This window comes from Cervus elaphus, chromosome 10 (assembly GCF_910594005.1).
Source record: "Cervus elaphus chromosome 10, mCerEla1.1, whole genome shotgun sequence".
Taxonomy (NCBI): Eukaryota; Metazoa; Chordata; class Mammalia; order Artiodactyla; family Cervidae; genus Cervus; species Cervus elaphus.
The window spans coordinates 54052884-54076831 of NC_057824.1; the positions used below are offsets into that span (position 1 = coordinate 54052884).

The 23948-nt window shown below is 52.8% G+C and overlaps 1 protein-coding gene across 2 annotated transcripts in view; it reads left to right on the top strand.

Annotated features, from left to right (window-relative positions):
• GNA12 (G protein subunit alpha 12) overlaps window positions 1-23948 on the top strand; it is a 73438-nt gene that overhangs the window by 20325 nt on the left and 29165 nt on the right. For both annotated transcript variants that reach the window (XM_043915398.1, XM_043915399.1), the window contains exon 2: window positions 18330-18545. In XM_043915398.1, coding sequence (XP_043771333.1) covers window positions 18330-18545 — 216 coding nt within the window. The remainder of the gene's footprint in view (window positions 1-18329; window positions 18546-23948) is intronic.

Consider the following 23948-nt stretch of genomic DNA (forward strand, 5'->3'; position numbering starts at 1 on the left):
TCTCTCTCTCTCTCTCTCCTGATTGTCCTGCCTGGAGGCGGTGCACACACACACACACACACACACACACATTCATGTGATTGTCCTGCCTGGAGGCGGCGCACACACATACACACACACACACACACACCCCTCCCTGGAAGCAGCGGGTTTCCCGCTGTCAAAGAGAGTCTCTTCTCTGAAACACAGTGGAGTGATCATTCATTTTTCAGCCTGTCCTTGCAGAACTTCCGTAATCTAAGAATCTTCACAAAAATTCTCAAGCCTACCATAAACGGACTGTTACTCAGAGAGTCGATCAGCATCCTTCACTTACGTGATGTTTCTGTAGAATGCGAGTGGGCCCCATGGGGTTTTGTCTGTGTGGATTAAAATGTGCCTACGACTCCCTCTTTATAAAGTTGTAAGGAAGAGGCCATGGTGGCCCCCCCCACCGGGAGATCACCACTAAGCGTGGGAGCAGGCCTGGACATGAAGCAGCTGGCAGAGACCCCCAGAGGAAGCGCGCCACCCCCCCCCCCCCCGGCCATCCGGGGAGAGAGCGCTGCGGCAGAGGGAGCCAGACCTGGGGCCCCGAGGCTGGGGTGTGCCCAGGTCAGCGTGGGCGGGGCAGCAGGGAGGGGGCGATGTCACCACGTGCTGTCGGCCGTGCTGAGGGTGTGCAGTGAGAGGCAAAACCATCCAGCTCAAGGCTGTAGGAGGCTGGCTCTGGGGCCGCGTGCGAACACGGTCGGGGCTGGGGCGGAGGGGGTGAGCTAGAGTGGGAGCAGGGGTCCCCGGAGGACCGCAGGCATCCAGCATGTCCTGTCGGGTGTCTGACGAGGTGGGCGTGGCTCTTTGTCATCTGACCAGCCTTGGCCCTCAGCTCCGTGAAGGGGAGGCAGTTGTGCCAGCTCACAGTTGTCATAAGGCCCGGAGGCTGGGTGCCCACCAGGTTTGTGCCCAGCGCAGTCAGGGCTCAGCTCACACTCGCCCCGGTTTTGCCTCAACGGCTGTTGCCGCCTTTCTCCTGAGGCAGCCGTTGTTGTGAATTTCGTATGTGTTTAATCTGTGGTTTTATCGTTTTACTACCTGTGTTTATATCCATAATGAGTATATAGAGTTCATGTGTTTAAGAGTCTATTTAAACGGTGCCATTTTTGGGTGTATCGTTGAAAACACTGGCTTGCTCCGTAGCATGTTGGCGGGTTCTGTGCGTGTTGGCACCGACACGTCCAGCTGGTTCACTGCAACCCTCGCAGTCATGACCGTGGTCTGTAGCCCGCCCCCTCCTAGCGCACGCTCGGTGGTTTCTTGTTTTCACCGCGACTGGCAATGCCCGTCTGGCCCGCGTCAGCAGTGCCCAGCAGCCGGACTGTGTGCTTGGGTGTGGACTTGTGGGGTCACTCACACGCTTCCCTGCTGGACTTCATTTATCCCAGCGTTACTGGAGCGTTGCTTCTCAAATGTGTCCAGTATTGCTTTTCACTGGAAGTCTTCCTGAACCGGGAAACTGTGGTCTTTACTTCAGACAATGACAAACCGCCGTGTGTGTCTGAGTAGACGGGTTAGTGGGACCCATTGAGTGCGTGCCGCAGATGGGAGCAGAGGCGTGAGAGGCACACGCCCAGGGTTTGCTTTAATCAGGAATCTAAAGAACCACCGCTGTGAAGGAAGATGTCTGTCCTGACACACCCCCAGGAGCAGGGGGCTCTGCCCGGGGTCCGGGGAGCACCGGGGTCCATCCGGAGGGGGAGAGAGCAGGAGAAGCCTGGGGGAGCCTCTGCAGGGCTCTGCGGGAAGAAGGGGGCAGGGCAGGGCAGCAGCCTTGGCTGGAGGGTGTGCCGGGCGCCCACGGTGGGCCGTCCTGCTCGGAACCAGTCCAGACCAGAGGGCCCCTGCCGCCTGGAGGGTAGGAGCGGAGGGGGAGCTGGTCCCGAGCTGCTGGATTTGTCTGGGTTCACCCGGGAGGGGCGGTCTCTCCAGCATCAGCACAGCCCCCGAGGTGTCAGAGCACCGCCATGCAGAAGGTAGGAGACGTGGGCGACACGAGAAGTCATCCAGCGGGGACTGGGCGTGCCGAGACGGCGCACCTGGGCGCCCCTCCCCACTCAGGCCGGCAGCCTGCAGCGGGGCCTTCAGAGGTGCCACGTCGGGCTCCTCCCCGGAGGCCCTGAGTGCAGGGGTGGGACCAGCCTGGGCATCAGGACGTGCGTGGGCCCCGGGTGACGGACAACAGGTGAGCCCGAGAAGCAGTGGTGTGGGAGGGAGGACTCTGATCCCCGCTCGGTTCTCAGCGTCAGACGCAGGGCCTTGGGGGCCGGGCACCAAAGCCAGAGGAGTTGGCCAGAGACTGGAGCCCCCGGGTCACGGCCAGGGACGTCACGTAGGTACCCGCGCAGCGAGAACGGGCGTCCACAGATGTCGCTGATAATCTCACAGTCCTAGAACAGTGACGGTCGAGTATAATTCTTACAACACAGGTTAACTGTTGAAAAGAATGAGATTCCTTTGTGGGGGATACATTTCACTTTATAGGGGTTCAGAGTTGTGTTCTCACCATTGAATCAAATGCAGATACTCGTCTCTGAGAGCCACACTTAGCTCACAGGCCAGACACGGTCAGGAGACAGGACGGATCTGGGCTGCAGGCCTTAATGTGCTGACCTGCCCCCACGTCCCCCACCTCGCACAGACATGCAGGCCGGGTGTCTGCCTGGTCCTGCCCCGGGCCAGGGTCTGCACCCGGGCCGGGCAGCAGTGCCTCCGCCAGTGACTCAGACGCAGGAGGAGCTGTGGTCTCACCCCTCGGTCCTGTGACACGCAGGCTGCTCTCCAGAGTGCGTCTCCCAGGAGGCCCCAGGGGCCTCGGATAAAGGTGAACGCCGGAGCGCTTCGTTTGCCAGCAGGTACGAACAGTTTTCTGAAGTCTGTCTGCTCTCTCTGCTGCGTGATGAGGTGCGTGTTAGCAGAGTCCTCCGGGCTGTTTTCTTCTTGACCGACTGTGACGGAGCCTTGCCTTTAAGCATGGGTGAACTAACCACCCAGAAAACCACAGTCCCAGACAGGCCATTTTCGAGTTGACCCTGGCAGATTTTCAAAGATTGTTTGATAAAAAGTTACACTCGGACATTAAATTCTCCTGCTTCTGAACTATATTTTATAATCAAACTGTAGTCAAGGAAAAAACCCAACCCAGGCGACCCCCATGAAGCCTCCCTGCCCCGCTCACAACGGACCTAACCCCCTCGGCCCCACCCTGCCCCTCGCTCACCACGCTCCGCGTCCCTTTGATGTCCAGTTTCTCAAAACTGCGCCGCTCAGGGCCCCCGCGTCCCGTCCACTCGGCACGCTCACCCTGCTGCTTAGCGAGTGGCCGGCCCATCCCTGTGATCAGGTCAGCATACATGGCTCCTCAGCTGCCTTCCCCATCGACCCGGCTGACACAGCCTCCTTCCCCTTCCCTCCATGGAGAATTTCTTTCCTTTAGAGCCCAGATGGCAGGGTGTTTTCACTTCTCTTTCTGCGGGAAGCGTTTTGGGAGACTCCTCGGCTCACAGGACGCCTCACACAGGCGGGGCCAGCCGTCCCGTCTCCGCCGTGTCCTCAGTCACCCCCGCGGTGTGGGCACCCAGTGTCTCGGGATGAACTGAATGGGGCCGACGGGCCTGCTTCAGCTTTCCTGGCGGAGGGCAGGGTGTTCACTGGGTGTTCGGCTCCAGAAGTAAAAAGTCACGGAGTCATGGGCTGTGTTCAGCCTCCCGGGGCCGCCTGAGGTGCGGCTGAGTCCCCTCAGGGACACAGGAAGGGTGAGTCGGGGACCCCTCCCGAAAGCGTGTCACACAGCCTGACGACCACGTGGGGCTGGAAGGCTGTTCATCACAAGGGCAGCGCGTCTGCAGGGTGCCCGATGCAGCCCCCTGAGTTTGTTCCAGCTCCGACCCTGAAATTTGGGACCATGAAAGCGGCAGGAAAAGGAATTGAGTTTTGCGGTGGGCGCTGTGCTTCTGAGCAGAGTGGTCGAGGGAGGCCTCACTGGGAAGGTGACCCTTGGGTATTAAAAAGACTTTCTGTTTGCAGAAGAAGTCCCCTGGAAGCTTCAGGCTGTAACTTCTGAAGCTTCTTACTTGTGAACCTGGACCCAGTCGTGAGAGGTCTTTCTTCTGCACCGCGGATCGTCTTTAACGCAGGAACGCGGGGCTCCTGAAGCTGAGCGCTGGCTCACGCTCGGTGCCGCAGAGGGAGCTGCCGGTCCGTGCGTTCTGAGCGCAGGCTCACCGCCAGCCTGGGTGCCCCCCTCAGGCCCGCTCCCAGCCACTGTCCCCCACTTTCCAGCCGAGGAGTCCGTGGATGGGCAGGGGCAGCCAGGGCCTCGCCCCCGGATCGACTGCCTCCCCTCCATGTCCAGTTCTCCAGCTCTGCGCCACCGCCAGGCTCCATCTGCCCGCCTGGCCCGCCCACCTCTGCCTCCACGGTCTCTCCATCCAGCCGGGTTCTCTGCAGGTGCAGCAGGCCCGTTGGTCTCTGGGACCCGCGTGCTCCGTGTGCACCTGACCGGGGGCTCCTTGGTGCCTGTGACCGTCAGCACGCTTCGCGGACCAGGGCAGCCGTGTCCTCTGCAATATAAAGCGTCATCCTGTTGAACAAGGGCGTTCTTTTTCACCAAAGCTGGTAAATCTTTGTAACTTTAAAACCTCGTTTCATCTTAGAGCTGTACCCTCTTCTTACTTGGGACGAAGCAATTATACATTTTTTGTTGTTTTGGTTTTTTTAATTGGAGTACAATCGCTTTACAGTGCTGTGTTGGTTTCTGCCGTCCACCAGTGTAAATGGGTCATAATTATATGTATGCATCTCCTCCCTCGCGCCTCCTTCCCGCCCCGCCATCCCACCCCGTTCGGTCGTCACAGCGCGGCAGACCCGGCCCCCTGTGTTCTACAGCGGCGCCCACTTGCTAGCCGTTGACACGCGGTCGTATACAGATGTCCCCGCTGCTCAGTCCGTCCCACCATCTCCTTGCCCGGCTGCGTCCACCGGACTTCTCTACGTCTGTGTCTCCATTTCTTCACTGTAAATAGGTTTATCAGTCCTATTTCTAGATTCCATATAGATGCATTAATATACAGTATTTGTCTTTCTCTTTCTGACTAAATTCACTCAGTATAAGGGGCCCTAGGTTCATCCACCTCACTACAGCTGACTCAGATGTGTTCCTTTCATAGCCGGGTACTGTTCCGTCGTACACACGTTCCCTGCCTTCTTGACCCACTCATCTGTCAATGGACATCTAGGTTGCTTCCGTGTCCTAGCTGTTAAATGGTGCCGCAGTGAACGCCGGGATGCGTGTGTCTGTCTGGATCGTGGTGCACGCGGGTATGTGCCCAGCCGTCGGACTGCTGGGTCGCGTGACAGGTTTATTCCGAGCTTGTTAAAGAGTCTCCATACTGTTCTCCACGGTGGCAGTACTGAGTTTGCATCCCTACCTACGGCGCGGTGGGATTCCCATTTCTCCACACCTCGTCCAGCACTTACTGTTCGTAGTTTCTCTTTCATCTTTCTTTATTTGGCTGCTCTGGGTCACAGTTGTGGCAGGAGGGACATTTGTGGCCTCACGTGGGCGCTTCCCTCGCGGTGTAGGAACTCCCCAGTTACGGCGACGGGCTCAGCCACGGCACTAGGGCCGTGTTGCTCCGAGGCGTGTGGGAGGGACCTTAGTCCCCACCAGGGATGGAACCTGCATTGCAAGGCAGTTTCTTAACCGCTGGACCGCCAGGGAAGTCTCTCTTGTTTTTCAACAATGGCCGTTCTGGTTGGTGTGAGGTGATACCTCCCTGTAGTTTTGATTGTAACGAGCAATGTTGAGCATCTTTTCACATGTTTACTGGCCATCACAGTTACACTGTAAAGGTACTAAGTTCTTTTGATTTTTATGCATGTTATTTATCCTTAAACCCACGTAAAAATGTTGAGTGACTGCTTCGTTTGCCAACTTTGCCATTCGTCAAGAGGAGAGATTTTGTGGGTGTTTGTCTTTCTCTGTCCTCCCCGCACATGATCAGGGTGGAGCTTGACGCTCATGATAAATGCCTGGACGTTCGTGTGACTTCAGTGGAGGCGGTCGACACTGGGAGTGACTGATCGGGGGCATGAGGTTCCCTGGTCTTTGCCAGTTACCGAGGTCTGAAGACTCTCTTATAGTATCTAAGCAGCTTTACACGAAAAAGAAAGTAAGCTAAGAAAAACACCGTCTGAATGATTTATCGTAATTCTGAGGAAAAGCAGATGTGGGTCCTTAAGGAAGTATTCTTCCTTGAAAACTGAAAATAGGTTTTTTCCCAGAATTAGTAACAGAGGGATTATTGACTCAGCTTGCAGGTTTCTGGCAAAGAATGCTCCGAAGTGCTGGTCCTCTTGGGTGCTCGGGAGCCTTTGTTTTCTCACAAAATGGAGGTGTCGCACTGCTGGGGAAACTTCCTGGAGGTTCCGTCCCACTCTAAGTAACCGGTGCTCTAGGGGTTAAACGTCAGATCTCCTTTGCTTTTTCATATGGAAGCAAAATGTGATGTCACCTGGTTCTGCAAGGAAGGCGCTTTTTAGGAAGTGGGCCCTGGTGTCTGTGTGACCTGCAGGACTGTCTTTGAACCGTTAGCAGAGTCCCCGTGACAGAGCACCTGTTTTGTGCGTGTACTTTTTTGACCAGAGTTAGACGCCAGCGTTGCAGCCCTCGGTGAGGGCTGGCGGAACAGAATTGAGTCAAGTGTGGCTCCTTGGGAGCCCATCAAAAGAAGTGAAGCCTCAGTTTACAGTCTTCTTTGTTTCTTTAGAAGGTGGAGTCTGGGCAGCACACATTCAGGTACGTGCACTGTGGTTGGAGGTCTCGTCTCAAATGGCGTCTTAAGAAGTCTGTGTAGTAAACGGAAGCCTGGTAATTGTCACTCTTCACAGTCGTCTGTAGCTTGAGCGCTGTGAAGCTGCCCTTGAGTGCTGAATGGGGGCCCAGGCTGTGTCCCTGAAGGGTGTGTGATTCACCCCTGAGCACAGGCCCGGCCCTGTGGGGCTGGGGGACAGAACGCAACGCCTGTGGGAGCTGGGCCCCCCTTTCAAGGTCCATCGGTACCCCCGGCCCGGGGACTCGGGCTGCACCCTCCTCCAGTTCTGACCTCCTGCGGCTGTGGGGCGGGGAGCCCTCCCTTGCCTGCACGAGCAGCCCGCCTCTCCAGTTCTGCACCTGCTGTTGGCGCAGGCTGAGCTGCTGCCCCGTGTCCCCGTGCGTGACATCCTCCAGGCCCGCCGCCCCGGTTTTTTTTATTTTTTCCTTACTATCTTTCTAGTGATCGTCAGCTGCAGATTCTTCTTATTCTCCACAGGACCCTGAACCAGGCTCTTCTTAAAGGAGGTGACCTGGTTATTATTATCACTTCTTCCGTTTGACCTTCGCAGCAGACCCTGAAATTGTAAGCTCCGTGTTTCACGAGGGATCCCCTCCACTTCTGGGAGTTGGTCCCTTTCTGAGGTTAGAACGTCTCCCTGCAAGGACGGGATGCTGTTCATCGCGCCTGCTGAGGGAGCTGGCCTCGTGCTGGAGGCTGCTCCAGATCCAGTGAGCTTTTAGAGACTTGCTTGTGCCTTATCATAACAGCGTCCATGCGCTTTTAAGAAAGGTGATACACGGGTGAAACGTGTGCTTCTATTTAAACTGTCACTCTGCGGATTTCATTGACTTGTTACAGTCTTTTAGGCTGTTGCTTTGGTTGAACTTTTCCACTAAACAGGCTTTTCTTTTTATCTTTGACGTACCAAAAGGAGATAGTTTTAAAAGGAACTTTCCAGACCCATTTTGTAACTAAATTGCTTTCAAATAAAGAATGGGCCAATATTAATTTATTAACCTCAATGTTGATTGCTCACGTGTGAGATTTCCAGTGAGAAACGACTTAGAATGACTAGTGACGTTCCGGTTGCATCGTTTTTAGACCAGCTTTGGCACAAGGCGAATCTGATTGTTGGCATCCAGTATCTGTTGCCTCAGGTACTCCTTGCTGCAGCCTGAGAGGTAGGAATGGTTGGCATCCTGGTTTAGCAGGCGAGGAGCCCGAGACTGCTGAGCTCATCCCGTCGACAGCCGTAATCTGTGTGCAGCCTGGGGCTTCGGGGTGAGCGAACCAGAGAGAGGGGCCTGTCCTCGGGGGCTGCTCGTTCCAGCGAGGGAGACGGAGCGGACCAGATGGCGAGTGACTGTCGGCCCGTTCGCCGGGCAGCCGTGAGCGCTCGAGTGACTGTCGGCCCGTTCGCCGGGCAGCCGTGAGCGCTCGAGAAAGAGAAAGCAGGGAAGGGTGGGTGCCGGGTGGCTGCAGGCGGTGGTTAAGGCAGCCGGGGACGGCCTCGCTGAGCTGACCCCTGAGTAGAGGCTCGGAGAAGACAGGAGCGGGCGCTGCGCGTGTCTGGGGCAGGAGGGTCTCGGGCATCGAGACCCAGAGGTGCTCAGGCCGTGTGGCGTGGAACAGGAGGAAGAGGGGTCGGGCCTTCTGGGCTTTTCCTGTGATAAGAAAGGGCCCCATGAGGTTGGGGCAGAGGGCGCCGTGACCTTATTTTGAGAAGAGACTGATGGGGACACGAGTAGACGTGAGGACCAGTCAGAAGGTTTGCCGTGATCCAGGTGAGAGATGCTGGCAGCTGGACCGGAGCCATCGCCGAGGGAGTGGCAGGAAGCGGTGGGGGTGTGGGCCTGTTTTGAAGGCAGCACCAGGGCGCCTGCTGACAGCGGGGCGGGTGTTTATTCCTCCCGCTGGAGGCCGGGGTTCCAGCTTGTCCAGTGTGCCCCCTCTGGACCCCTTGTGAATGTGGGCCTACTGGGGCGGGTACCAGCCTGCAGGGGGAGGCGCGGGCTCCGGGGGCAGGCCGGTCTCTTAGTCCCAGCCTCGGCCCCTCAGAGGGAACTGAAGCCACTTTTCAAAGGCACCGAGCTGGCAGAGCCTGCGTCCCGCCAAGTCTGCTACGGTCTGTGCCGCCGCGCGCGCTCTCTGCACCGTGTCAGAGGCCACGGCGGGCCCTGCCCATGTCTGCATGAGGGAGAAGGAGGCGCGTGAACGTGGAGTGCAGATCAGCTTAGTCCCAGCGCGCGCCCACAGACAGTGCTGCCCAACAACTGTGACACGAACCACGCGCACGCGTGTGCTCTAGATTAGCCAGGTAAGGAAGGTAAAGAAACACAGGAGTAATCTCACAGTAGCACTTTAATAACTTGAACTATCCAAAATGTTACAATTTCAGGAGGTTCGTAACTTCCAGCTGTATAATTTCAATGTGAAATCAGGATTAAAAGACAAAATACATGTATCTTTCGTAGTGAGTCTCTGAAGTCCAGTCTCTGAACTAACACACCTCAGTTCAGACTGGCCACGACCCTCTGCTCAGCGGCCACGGATGCCTGGGGGGCGCCCGCGTTGGGCGGGACGGCCCCAGGCTGCTCCGAGTGTGTGCTGCCAGGACAGTGTGTGTGAGGGTTTTCACTGTTTAGAGATTAAAGGAGAATCTGAATTTACTCAGTGTCCTCTAATTTACCCAGGCATGTAGCATATCCCATGCTTCTAGCTTAATTATGGCTTTAAAAAAAACAAAATTCTGGAGAGCACCAGAAACGCTGGGTCATGGAAGGTCAATTCAGATGGTTCTGGCCTTGGCGCCTGCTGTCAGCTGCGTGAAAGACAGGCAACGAGCAGAAGCAGCTTCTCCGTCGTGCCTCTTTTGCGCCCTTATCTCCCCGGACACACCACAGAGGAAGAGAACAGAGGTGAAAAAACGCGCTTTAGAGCCCGTGAGTCACCCTCGACGGCGGGGTGGTTGAGCTTCCATTCTCCCGTCTGTAAAGTGGGCACAATCCTGCTCACCTCCCACTGTCACGAAGATGAAATGAGCTCACACACATACCCATCCGTGTGTCTCTCCGTATATACGCACATCTGTCCTGACTGAACTTGGGATTCTATGAAGCATTTACCTTTCCTGTGTACAATTTATTCAGGTATTTACCACTCTATTGTTATTTTTAAAATTCTCACTAAATCATTCCATCCACAGTGTTGAGTCCCAACTTGACTCTAGATAACCCTGAACACAGCATATTAAGCCATGTTACCTGTTTGTAATGTTTACAGGCCTTTTTCCTCTTGGAATGACATTTAGTATTTATTTAGTCTTAAGTTTATTTAATATTTTCTGCCCTCAGCAAGAAGGCTTCACTCCCCGCCGCACCCCTCTGCTTGTCTTTGTAACGTTTAGTGAGACGTTTGGTTGAGTAGCTTCTGGCTCACACGCCTGGACGAGTGGACGAGACACAGTGGCCAGTGGTCGGCGTGTGGCTCCAGGAGTCGATTTCACAACCCCTTACATCCTGAGGTCTGAGATTTAGCATGGCTTTTCACATTCCAATTTAGAAGATCAACGGTATTCTGCACTGATGTGGAATTACTTTCTTTTTCTTTTCTTTGTTTAAACTTACAGAGGAACCAGCCTTTTATAGGCAGCAAAAAAAAAAAAAAGCTGATGGTGCTAATTTACTTCTCTGTGTACTTCCTACACCTGGAGTTTTCCTTACAATTCATCTATTTCCTGAAAACGTGGTCTTGGATTTCCCACTGCCCTGTTAAATTTAATTTGTTGTAAACTTGCCCAAACCTCACCCCTCCTGAGCTGTCCGTGCTCTCTGCCTTTGGAACACATCTCACTGTGTCATCTCCACGCAGGAGAGCCTGGCCACCCCTCCTGACCGCCCTCCGCACCTGCACTTGCTCCTTCCCTTCTCCGAGTCTGGAGTCTGGAGGCAGAGCCCTGAGCTTGTCCCGCTCCTTCCCAGAGCCTTGATTGCTCCCAGTGTCTCCAGGGAAAATTCCAGATGTCTTAAAACTCGCCGCAGTCTGGCTTAACCTGCTCCCCTCGCTGCCGTGACTGTCCTGCAGCCCTTCTCTCCCCCTGATGGTGGAGGTGACCTCTGGCCCACTTCTGTGACCGTGCTGCGAGCTTGGGCAGGCACCGCACGGAGCGCCCTTCTGGCCTGTCCCCGTTCCCTGGCACGGCTCTCTGCCGGGCAGCCCTCCTGAGGTAGGACCATGGCGAGGGACAGGCCAGGCCATGAGGGCAGCGGGTTCGTTCCCAGAGCTCACGGGAGGACGGGTGTGGTGGGGACGGGGCCTGGCCCCAGAGGTCCGCCAGCTCTGTGTCTGGGGCTGAGGGCGCTCTGATGACCCGCTGCCTGCACGCCCCTCCCCTCCCTCGCGTCTTCTCTGACCTCTAAATTAGAAGGTAGCCTCCACTCCAGCCTCAGAGAAGGCTAAGAGGAGCCATCTGCCTCTGCTTGCTGGGCTCATTAACTTAAAGAAATTCATCCTGTTTACATTGCTGGCAGCGTTTCTTTTATTTGGATGCTGGCCAAAGGCAAACAACTCTGCCCAGTGGGTTTAAAAAAACAACAACACAAAAATAGAGCTTTGCAAGTACTTACGCTGCTTCCTAGTTGGGCGAACGTGCAAAACCTTCACATTTTCTTCATGTAGCTTTATCCCATAGAGAAAGCTCATTGGATCTACTAGCGTTTAATGTCTTTCTGAGCTTTAGTATTTATTGTGGGAAGATTTTAGTAAGGAATGACTAATCTAAAAAGATTTGGTTTGATTAGGAGCTAAACTAACAAAATCTATTTTGAAACAAGATAACAGGATTTGCGATTTTTGGTCTTCTTCCAGTAAAACCGAACCCCGCCCCCCAAATCTACATCTCCAGCAGACAGGGGAGCTGTTCTTTGACTAGAAGCTGAAATTGCTGGATTTATAAGTTGTTTTAAAAATGTGTTCTTTGAACAGCTTAAAGTGTCATATAGTATTGAGATGAAGTCATCAATCTGCTTAGGACTTTAACTGTTTATATTTGGGTGAGTGAATAAAATGCATGGTTATTGAACAAATTAATACTTCAGTAACACTGTTACTGAAAGAAGAACTTCTTAAGTAGCCAGTAATGAGACTCAATTAAATTGTCTTCTGCCTTGTTTTTTGGTTGTGAGTGTACATAGGTTTTAGAATTGTCCTAGCCTTTGTGTTTTAGGAAACTTGGCCTTTTACTGGAGAAGGTTAGGGCAAGATATTTTATATTCAGTTATGCCTGCTCTATTAGTGTCTTTTAAGACTTAGCACCTCTATGTCATGACAGGGAGATACATACATATATATAAAATTATCATTTCTGCAAAATAGAGTGTATATAACATTTCCAAAGGCCCTAAGCTCTTACTAAAAAGGAAGGAAAACTGGACTCAGATTTTAAGCAGATGTCCCACAGTAGAAAATTTCCCTAGAGCTTGGTTTTGCAGATTCAGAACAAAGTTAGTAGAGTGGTTTTTGACTGGAATAATTCAAAATAAGAACAAAAGAAATCTGTCTTTTTTTGTTTTCCCCCTTGATGTCTTTCCCCTCCAAATGAAGTGAATAAGATACAGAAAATGGACTATAGCTCACTGGTAGCATTCTAAGTTTGTCGGCAGTTTTGCCAATTTCCCTGGATTTCTAAAAAGAGAAATAAGGGGCCTTTTCTTCGAGTTTGGGTGAAGTTAATTTGGACCGGTTCCAGCTTGCCTGGGTGGCAGCGTGCAGTGGGAACACAGGCCGCTTTTGGATACACCAGGTTTTTTTTAAAGCCAAACCTGCGTTCACCCCGATAATTAGGGCAGGCCTGGTCTGCGCAGCGCTGAAAGCAGTCTTGGTAAAGGAGCCCTCGGGCTTCTGAGGCCTGTCTGCTTCCCTGCCTTCACCTCCGACATCAGCTCCCGAGGGAGCAGAGGCGCCGTTGAACCCGCGAGTGGGGCCGTGCTCCTCGGGGAGTCGGAGCCCCGAGCAGACACCTCGTGGTCAGAGCGCATGTGCCGCGTGGGAGTCGTGTGGGCAGGGCCATCAGGGGCGGTGGGCGGCGTGGCCGCCTGGCTCGGGGTGGGTGGGGGCTGCGGTCCTGACCCAGCCTGTTGCCGGCCTGGGAGAGGCGTTCTCTGACTCACCCCCGAGGAGCCTGACCCTTTGCCTGGAACCTCACCAGTGAAATCCTGCTCCCCGCTCAGGTGCTTGCTGTAGCTATGAAGCGTCTATGTCTCCGCAGGCGGTGGGGAGTTTGGGTGACGTCTCAGAGAGTGCAGGAACGGGGCAGGCAGAAAGGCCAGTGGGGGCCTGAGTCCTGTCCCCCCTCTGGATGAGTGGGCTCAGATGAGCTGAGGGCACTAGTTGAAAGAACCGGGGCTTCAGAAGCTCATCCCAGGTTAGTGTTTTCCAACCTCACCTCCTCCTTTGGCCTCTAGTAACCTTCCCTTCTGACGCTGTGTAATTGGAACATATATTGCTCTAATTGCTGGTTAACTTTTTTCCTTTACTTTTATTTTTAAATACAGATTCGCAGGAAATTGCAGAGACTGCACAGAGAGGTATCTCCTTTGGGTTTCCCCAGGGGCTTACATTTTGTTTAACTACAGGGCAGCATCAACACCAGGAGACTGAGGTTCGTCCAGTGTGTGTGTGTGACTGACACATAGGATCACCTGTGTCCTCAGGACAGAGGCCTGCCCCCAAGCCACAGGGAACTCCCTGCCGCTGCGCGACGCAGTCCCAGCCACCCCCTTCCTCTACCGGTCCTCGCCCCCAGGAGCCCTAGTTTGTCTTCCATCCCTGTGATTTTATCATTTCAAGAATGTTATATGAACAGAATCACATAGTATGCTCTTTTGAGATCCGTCTAAGTTGCACACATTAGTGGCACGTTCTTTTCATCCTTAAATCGTATTCCGTGGTACGGAGGTGGAGCAGTTGAACAATTTGTTTATTAAAGTATCAACACACCTAATAGGTTGTTTCTAGTTTGTGGTTGTTGTGAACAAAGCTGCTATGAACATTCCTGCAGAGGGTTTTGTGTGGACGTAAATTTTCATTTCTCTGGAATAAATGTCCAGGAGTGAGATTGTATGGTATGCTGCATTGTATGTTAAGTGTAGGCTTAATTTTTCTTTTGTATTTTTTTAAGAAACTGAAAAACTTTTCCAGAGTGACTGTCTCATTTTACATCCCCACCAACAGTGAGTGTATTAGATATCGCATATCTCTGCCTCCTCATCGCCATTTAGCGTAGTCGCTGATTTTTTTGTTTTTGCTGTTTTCATAGATGTGTAGTGAGGTCTTGCTATCAGAGCCTTGGTCTGCTGCTCCCTGGTGGCCGGTGGACTTGGACACCTTGTCTCTGTTACTTGCTGTCTGTGTGCTCACTGGTGAAACAGCTCTCCACATCTTCGCCCACTTCCCAACTGGAATGTTTTGTTTCTTTAAACTGTTGAGTTTTGAGCAGTCTTCAGTTCAGTTCAGTTCAGTTCAGTCGCTCAGTCGTGTCCGACTCTTTGCGACCCCATGAACCGCAGCACGCCGGGCCTCCCTGTCCATCACCAACTCCCGGAGTTTACTCAAACTCATGTCCATCGAGTCGGTGATGCCATCCAGCCATCTCATCCTCTGTCGTCCCCTTCTCCTCCTGCCCCCAATCCCTCCCAGCATCAGGGTCTTTTCCAATGAGTCAACTCTTCGCATGAGGTGACCAAAGTATTAGAGTTTCAGCTTCAGCATCAGTCCTTCCAGTGAACACCCAGGACTGATCTCCTTTAGGATGGACTGGTTGAATCTCCTTGCAGTCCAAGGGACTCTCAAGAGTCTTCTCCAACACCACAGTTCAAAAGCATCAATCTTTCAGTGCTCAGCTTTCTTCACAGTCCAACTCTCACATATATACATGACCACTGGAAAAACCATATCCTTGACTAGATGGGCCTTTGTTGGCAAAGTAATGTCTCTGCTTTTTAATATGCTGTCTAGGTTGGTCATAACTTCCCTTCCAAGGAGTAAGCATCTTTTAATTTCATGGCTGCAGTCACCATCTGCAGTGATTTTGGAGCCCAAAAAATAAAGTCTGACACTGTTTCCACTGTTTCCCCATCTATTTCCCATGAGCATTCTTTGTATATTCTAAATATGAGTCGTTTGTCAGTTATGTGGTTGGCAAATATTTTCTACCAGTTCCAAGCTTGTCTTCCTATTCTCTTAAAGTCTTTTGGAGAGCAAAAGCTTTAACTTTCATGAAGTCCAGTTTATCAATGTATGCTGTGTGTGTGAGTCAGTCGTGTCCGACTCTTTGTGACCCCACGTACTGCAGCCCACCAGGCTCCTCTGTCCATGGGGATTCTCCAGGCAGGAACACTGGAGTGGGTTGCCATGCCCTCCTTCAAGGGATCTTCCCAACCCAGGGGTCAAACCGAGGTCTCCTGCATTGCGGGCAGATTGTTTACCATCCGAGCCACCAGGGAAAAGCCATTTTTCTTTTATGAACCACGCATTTTGTGTCATGTCTAAGGACTGTTCACCAAGTTGTGGACCCTGAAGATTTTCTACTATGCTGTACTTTTATGTTTTGAGTCAGTTCTGTATAAGGTGTGAGGTTTAGATCAAGGTTTTGTTTTGATTTTGTTTTTTCTTTGCCTATGGATGTCCAGTTGCTTCAATATCATTTATTAAAAAGGCTATTCTTCCTCTACTTAATTGCTTTTGGATCTTCCAGAAAAAAAGGAGTTGACCATAGTACTTATGTCTGGGTTTTCTGTTATGTCCCGTTGATCTCTGTGCCTAGTCCATCGCCAGTACCACACAGTCTTGCTTATGGTAGCTATGTAATAATAAGTCTGGAAATTAGATTTCTCCCACTTAATTTTTCTGTTTGAAAATTGTTTTAGTTAATCTAGTGCTTTCCATATAAATTTTATAATAGTTCTATCTATATCCATAAAAGATCTTGCTGGGATTTTATAGAAATTGTTCAACCTGTATATTGGTTTAGAGAGCATGTCATTATTATGTTGACACTTCCAATCCATGAACATGGTATGCCCCACCATTTATTAGATCTTTGATTTCTTTCATCAACATTTTATAGTTTTCAGCATACAAGTCCTATGCATGTTTTATTAGATTTATACCTAAGTGTTTACTTTCTGTGCTTGTGATTGTTAATAGTAAGTATTGCATTTTAAATTTCAGCTTCTGGGACAGTCCAGGAGCTAAGACTCCATGCTTCCACTGCAGGGGGTGCAGGTTTGACCCCTGGTCACGGAACTGAGGTCCTGCATGCAGCAAGGCACGTCTAAAGATTTTACAATTTTAGGTTTCAGTTTCCACATGTAAATTTCTAGTATATAGAAAGACATTTTACTTTTGTCAGTTTTCATATCCAGCAACCTTGCTGAATTCACTTGAATTCTAGGAGGTTTTCTTTGATAGATTCCTTGGGATTTTGTACATAGACCACTGTCTCATCTGCAAATAGGCTTAGTTTGATTTTTTTCTGTCTAATCACGCACCTTGCGTTTCTTTCCTTCACCTCACCGTGGAGCCATGTTGAACAGCAGTGATGAAAGGGGATGGTCTGGTCTTGTTCCCGCTCTTACCTGAAGCACTCAGTCTTCTACCATTGATTTTTGGTGTTCGCTGCAGAGGTTTTTGTCAGTGTTCCTTATCAAGTTAAAGGATTCTCTATTCCTAGTTTTCTGACAGTTTGTATTATTGATAATTGCTCAGTCATGTCCAACTCTTTGCAACCCCATGGACTGTAGCCCGCCAGGTTCCTCTGTCCACAGGATTCTCCAGGAAATAATACAGGAGCGGATTGCCATTCCCTTCTTCAGGGGATCTCTCCACCCCCACCCCCAACCCAAGGATCAAACCTGGGTCTCCTGCATTGCAGGCAGATTCTTTACCATCTGAACCACGAGAGAAGCCCTAGTTTTCTTATTAATGGGTGTTAATTGTTTAAATCCACATGTCTGTGTCTCCCGGGCCAGCTTCTGAGTTTCAGGAGCTCAGGCACTGCTTCGTCAGCGTTTTGTTTTCCTGCAGTGTGTACCTCATGCTCTGCCCCCAGTAAGCATTAAACGCATTTGTGGGTCAGAGAGACTGGGCGTGGACCCCGAGGCAGGAGCCCGCAGGGGCGTTTCTAGCCCGGCAGTGCTGGGCACCGGGTCTGGAGGGGAGGCTGCAGCTGCGCTCTGAGTCACCGTTCCCCTTCACCTCTCACCTCACCTTTGGTTACCTTTCGCCTCTGTGGCTCACAGCAGATGCTCCAGCAGAGATCTGCAGAAGGCAGAACTCATTGTCTCCTTTGCCCCAGGTTTTTAGGATAACTGCCAGGTGAAAGCCGCTGAGCTCTGCACAGTCAGTGGGGGATTGTATGTTATGTGACCTGTGCTCCAGTAAAGCTGTTCTTTTCTCAGAAAAGTAAGTGCCAGCTGGGCAGTGATGTCCTGCTGTCCTCTGTGCTGGGTCCCGGGTCCCCCAGACCGCTCTGAGCCAGCCAAGGCCTTTCCCGATGGCGGGGTGGGGGTGAGGGTGACCGTGCTGCCGCCCCCAGGCTCACCAGTGCTGCTGCTGCAGGGAGCGTTCAGCGGGTCCCCCAGCAGAGCCCAGAAGCTCCCGTAGATCATGCCGAGCCGTAGATCATGCGGAGCTGAGGGTGATGGACGGGCCTGCTTCCCGCCCAGGAGGCGTTCTCACCGCAGCAATACTTCCCGTTTGGCCGCCCTCCCTCATCCTGTTTTAGTTCAGGCCGTTTCTGCACCTCCTGGACTCTGTCAGTGAGGTGAGGAAAAAGCGGGAAATCCCGACTTTATTTTTAACCTGGAGGAAATCAGCACAACAATGAGACCGGTTCCCGTCCTCCCAGGCACGTCTGAAGCGTGACCCGCTCCCGCCCGCTCCCCATTCAGTCTCCTGGCTCTGACCCCTGTGTGTTTACTCCTCCGGCCGGGCGGGCCGGGCGGGCCGGGCAGGGCGTCCTCTGGGTGGAGGAGCTGCCAGGGCCCAGCGGTGACAGGGCAGTGGGGCTGCAGCTGGAGCTGTCCTCAAACCGGGCTCTTCCGGCGCCGCGGCTCGTGCTGTTTTCACACGTCACCTGGCGTGTTTGTGGCCGCTGCTCCCCCGACCTGTCGGCTCCCTCCCGGGGCCTTTTCAAATGAGTGACCTGCGATGTGGTCTGTGCAAGCCTCCAGCTTGAGAGTCGCGTCGCGGGAGCGCAGGGACAAACGCTGGCTGCAGGCCTGACGGCTCTTGAGCCTCCTGTGCTACGACCGTCTGTGCCCACGCCGTGTTCTCCGCCTCAGCTCAGCCTTCGCAGCACCGTGAACCCTCTGTGTTATTTCTTTCCATTCCCAGGGCTCGAGGGCTCTGGTCGATGCACGAGACAAGCTCAGTATTCCTCAGCAGTGCTCTGAAAATCTTATTTCTTTTCTTTCCCAGGGCGCGCGGGTTCTGGTCGATGCACGAGACAAGCTCGGTATCCCCTGGCAGTACTCTGAGAATGAGAAGCACGGCATGTTCCTCATGGCTTTCGAGAACAAGGCAGGGCTGCCCGTGGACCCCGCCACCTTCCAGCTCTACGTGCCTGCCCTGAGCGCGCTCTGGGGGGACTCCGGCATCAGGGAGGCGTTCAGCCGCAGGAGCGAGTTCCAGCTGGTGAGTGAGCCCTCTCCTTGGCCGCACAGGCTTAGACCTCGTGGGATTCCCCTTTACAAACCCAGAAAGCACAAACGAACCGTAAATTGCTCTAAATCCTGATACTGAAGATCAGAAATACCCAGTGCTAATTAAGCCATGTAAATGGCTCAAGAAGGAACAATATTAATTCATTCAGGCTAGATAAATGTTTCTGTTCAAGGAATGTGAAGGATTTTTAAAATACTAAGTGTTGGCGTAATTCAAGGAGCTCAAATTTTCTAAGTATCGTTCTCCGTACGAAATCAACGCCTCCTTAAGAGAACATCCCAGCTGTGCTGTATGGGTCCTGCCCGGCGGACCGTGAATGGCCCAGATCTGTGCCTGGGAAGCCCGCGTGAACCCTTCAGGCTGTCCCCCTGGGTTCTTCCCTCTCATCTTAAAGCTGAAAGTTTCAGAAAGCCTAGTCTTCTTCGTCACTTAGCTTCATCTAGGATGTGAGTCTGTAAACAGAAAGTGTGGGGTGTTTAGCCTGTTTGCATTCCCGTTTTTTTCCTAAGTTTCCTTCAACGTTAACTGCCTACAGAGATGGGTCTGAGATTTCTCCTCTAACTGGAACACCAGCTGATGGGAACGCCCCCTCCCTGGGGTGTCTGGAAGTCTCACTGCCCTCCACACCCCTCTGCCCCCTGAGAACCGGGATCCCAAGTTTCGCATCACCGGTCCCTTGCCTGTCCCTGTGGTGTTGCCATAATATGTACTTAATATTTTAAAAACAGAGTCTTGAGTTTTCCCCATTTTCACCCTTCACATAAGCGGTTTCTTGCTATGTGTATTCTTCTGACTCCTGCAGTGTTGTGACATGTATTTAGGCGGCGTGCGTGGCTGTGGTCCTTGTTCGTTCACGGCCGTCTTCTCTTCCACCGCGTGGGTGTACCGGATGCACCCGTTCCCTCGTGGGTGTACTTTGGGGTGTTTTGCTGTTAGAAACGAATGCCCCTCGACCTCTCCCGTGCGTCCCCAGGTGCCCATGTCCAGGGGTCTCCAGGACGTGCACCGAGGAGGGGAACTGGCCGGTGGTAGGGCGTCTGTGCCTGCAGACGGACAGACAGTGTGTCCAGTCGTCGTCCGGAGCAGCTGCACCGGCTGTGCCTGTGTCAGCAGCAGAAGCCCCCGTCGTTCTGCCTTAGGTGCTGTCCGACTGACTTCAGAGGCACGTCAGAACCCCCTTAGCCGGGGGAGATGAGGCACACTGTTTTCCCATAGTGTCTCGGGCTTAGCTGACACCTCCCTGAACTATCGGCTCTATGTGCTTCCTTTCCCGGGAAATGCCCGTTTATGTCTCGTGCTAGTTTTTTGCTAGTGAGTTCTGTGCATCTTCCTCCTGTATTTGAGGTGTTCTGCACAGTATGCCGGATAATCCTTTCAGTTCAGCGTCCGTGTGCTTTTCATCTGATCCCCCCCACCCCCACCCTCTCATCTTACACAATCGTCTACGTCTTGGCACAGCTGGGAAGTTGATAGTGGCACACTGCTCTGAATTAAACTGGAGACCTCACTCAGATTCAACTGCTTTTCCTCAAATGTCCTCCTCACGTGCCAGGATCGGGCCCCGGAGCCCAGCTGTACTTAGCCCTCGCGTCTCCTGGGTCTGCATCAGGGACAGCCTCTTGGTCTCTCCTGGGTCTTCAGGGCCTCGACACTGTGAGAGAGCACTGGTCAGTCATTTTGTAGAACATCCGTCTTTGGGTCTGTCTGGTGTTTTCTCATCATTAGGATGAGCAAGAAAACCTCTTCCTTTTTGGCAAGAAAACCACTGAAGTCACGCGGTGTCCTCTGAGCATCCTGTCGGAGGTATGAGCTAGCGATGTGTCCGGTTCCTGGTGGCGGGGGCCTTGATTGCTCGGTCAGCGGGCTGTTTGCCACGTGTCTCCACTGTGAGATCACTGCTGTCCTCTGTTACTAATAAATATTGGGGGGAGGCGCTTTGCAACTTTGCAAATATCCTGTTTCTCTTCAGGCTTTCACCCACGGATTTTAATATCCATCGTTGATCTGAGGGATGGCATTTGTATAACTTTCATTTCCACATTCATTCTCAAGTTTAAAGATTAAAGTGAAACAGTCAGATGAACTAGGAGATACAGCTGCCGTAGAAAAGAATTGTTAATATTCTAAAGGGCGTGACTATCAGAAACAGCTGGAGAATGCACAAACTCTTAAGTGTGGGGTTTAGGTCCCCCACCATGTGAGTGTGCTCGTCGTGTCCAACTCTTTGCGACCCTGTGGACTGTAGCCCGCCAGGCTCCTCTGTCCGTGAATTCTCCAGGCAAGAATACTGGAGTGGGTTGCCTCTTCCTTCTCCAGGGGATCTTCCCAACCCAGAGGTCAAACCTGTGTCTCTTGCGTCTCCTGCATTGGCAGGTAGGTTCTTGACCACTGTGCCCCCTGGGAAGCCCTGAGGCTCCCCCCCACATAAACCCACAAACTGAAATGGTCTGGGACAGAATAGTCTCTTCAGAGCGTGGGTGGAAATCGCCATTAGCAATTGAGAATTTACCCCAGAAGGAAATATGAACTGCAGAGCTGAGTACCTACAAGCAGCGTTTAACAAGTGCTCCATCCAGGGTGTGGGTGTGGTGGGGTGGCTTGTCAGGCTCCTGTCCGTCCTCCTCGCCGGGCACTCTGGTGGGCTTTCTTTCCCTGAGCCTCTCCTGTGAGCTGGGCACTCGGCTGAGGTCAAGTTTGGCTTCCTCAAAAAGCTGGTAAGACTGATACCCAAGCAAGTAATCGCCATAAAATATGCTGAGAAGTGTGACTGAGGAGCATCTAGCTACACTGTGCATAAAGGGAGAAGGTAAGCGGTTCCACCCGGCCGGACGGCGCGGGGAGGTGTTTGGGGGCAGACTGTCTCAGGATGAAGGGGGATGAACTGGGCCCTGTTAGGTGGAGGGGGGGGTCCTCTACAAGAGTGTGGGCCTGCGCGGGCGGGCGGAGGGGGGCCAGAGAGGCACCGCTGCCGCAGCAGAGGCTGCCCCACTTGGGGGCTCCATGTGCAGGCCACCGGTCCCGCCTCCAGCTGCCGTACTGGTAAAGGAACTCAGCTGGCTCAGAACGAAGTTCGGGGGGTGGAGGGCGCTCTGCGTGTGGCTGGCACTGCTGCTCTGGTCTGCCCCCTCCCTCGGCGCTGGGTCAGTTCTGGCCCGGCTTCCCCCACACAAGGCTGCAGCGGGGTGCCTGCAGCCTGGGTGACGGCCAGCCCGTGCGCTCTGCCCGGGGACGGGGGCGGCGAGCCATCCGCAGGTGGCACAGTGGGGGCGGGGGTGAGGGTGGCCCGGGCACTCGCTGTGGCCACACCAGCAGCTCTGCTCCGTGTCCCCGAGGAGCCACTGAGGTGTGGCAAGCAGGCGTGTCTCCAGAAGTCAGCAGTGCCGGGCGTCGGACGGGCCGAAGGGGAGCAGACGGGAGGCCCAGGCCGTGGGGGCTCCTGTAGAAGAAGTCGCTAGGAGACGGCGAACGTGAACCGTGGCAGGAGGGTTCTGATTCCTGGCCCCAGTGTTAGCACCACTGGGTTTTTGCATAACTCTTTGCTCATTGTCCAGTTAGTCGCCCTCTTCATCATCATCTGCCCTCTAAAGGTGCGTGTGAGCCGGGAAAATCAGTAGGCAAAACTGCCCCAATGAACGGAACCAGTTTTTGCTTTTATCAGCTGAGCTCCTGAGATCACAGCCCGCGAGCTGCATATTCCTGCTGTTCCGATGGGTTCGGTGCTTCTTTTCTTAGAGGGCTGGGCAGCTGCGGGGCAGTTTGGTACCTCTGCTGGAGTCCTCACCAGAATCCTCTTGACCGACTCTGACCCCGACGTTTACTCGTTCAGACGTCTGGGGGGCTTTACACGGCCGAATGTCCAGCACACACGGAGACCGTGGGCTCTTCTCTCTGATGCCTTTTGCTTCACACTCTTGGATGTTTTAAAAAAAAAAAAAAGTTCACTGTATTATGAATCATTTTTTTTCCTTCTTCCATTTCCTGTTTCACAGTGGCAGGGCATGGTGCTTCCTTGAAAATGTCTTCATCTCTTCAGCTTTGGAAGATGGAATTGGAGATTCAGTTCAGGGGAGGGAAGTCTGTTTCTTAATTTCTGAAAGTCAAGTGATTCTGCTAATTACAGACTTTTTTTTTTCCTGTCCTGTTTAGAATTGAGTCTTTGTAACCTTGTCAGTGAGTGATGGCTTGCTAGAAAAGGCCCCCTCTGGGGCTGAATTGTAGAGTGAGAGGAGAGTAGGGGGTGCATCTCCGTTGTGTGTGTGGATGCTGCTGCCTTAGAAGCAGACGGGTATGAGGTTTTAGGAGGGAAATTACTCTGTGGCTGAGTGAGGAACATGCTGAGTATAAGAAGAATCGAATCACCTGTCTCACTTCTGACATAAAGTCCACATGTGTTGTGCTCAGGTTTTGTGACATCTGGGGCTTCGATTACCCCAGGGTCACTGCTTCAGCGCACAGGGCCCCCGTGGTCCTCGCCCACCCCTCACCCTATGGATATACTCTGTAAGGGCCAGAGAAACATGATTTGGAGTTCTCAGGCTTAGAGCACTTACTTGGTGAGGCTCTGGGATTAAAGCAGTGCCCAGAATTCTCCTTTGCATCCCTGAAACAGACATCAGCTTGTGCTGTGTGGTGGTTACATCTTTTTAGAAAAACCAGTCACTTTGCAGAAGGGCTTGACCCCACGGTTGCTGTTCCCTTGGAAAGATGCCTGTGCGTTTGCTTAGTTCAGTCACTCAGTCATGTGCAACTTTGCAACCCCATGGACCGCAGCCCGCCAGGCCTCCCTGTCCATCACCAACTCCCGGAGCTCGCTCAAACTCCTGTCCATCGAGTCAGTGATGCCATCCAACCATCTCATCCTCTGTCGTCCCCTTCTTCTCCCACCTTCAACCTTTCCCAGCATCAGGGTCTTTTCAAATGAATCAATTCTTTGCATCAGGTGGCCCAAGTATTGGAGTTTCAGCTTCAGCATCAGTCCTTGCAGTGAACACCCAGGACTGATTTCCTTTAGGATGGACTGGCTGGATCTCCTTGCAGTTCAAGGGACCCAAGAGTCTTCTCCAGCACCACAGTTCAAAAGCATCAATTCTTCGGCGCTCAGCTTTCCTTATGGTCCAACTCTCACATCTGTACATGACTACTGGAAAAACCATAGCTTTGACTAGATGGACCTTTCTTGGCAAAGTAATGTCTCTGCTTTTTAATATGCTCTCTATGTTGGTCTTAGCTTTTCTTCCAAGGATCCAAGCGTTTTTTAATTTCATGGCTGCAGTCACCGTCTGCAGTGATTTTGGAGACCAAGAAAATAAAGTCTTACTGTTTCCATTGTTTCCCCATCTATTTCCCATGAGGTGATGGGACCAAATGCCATGA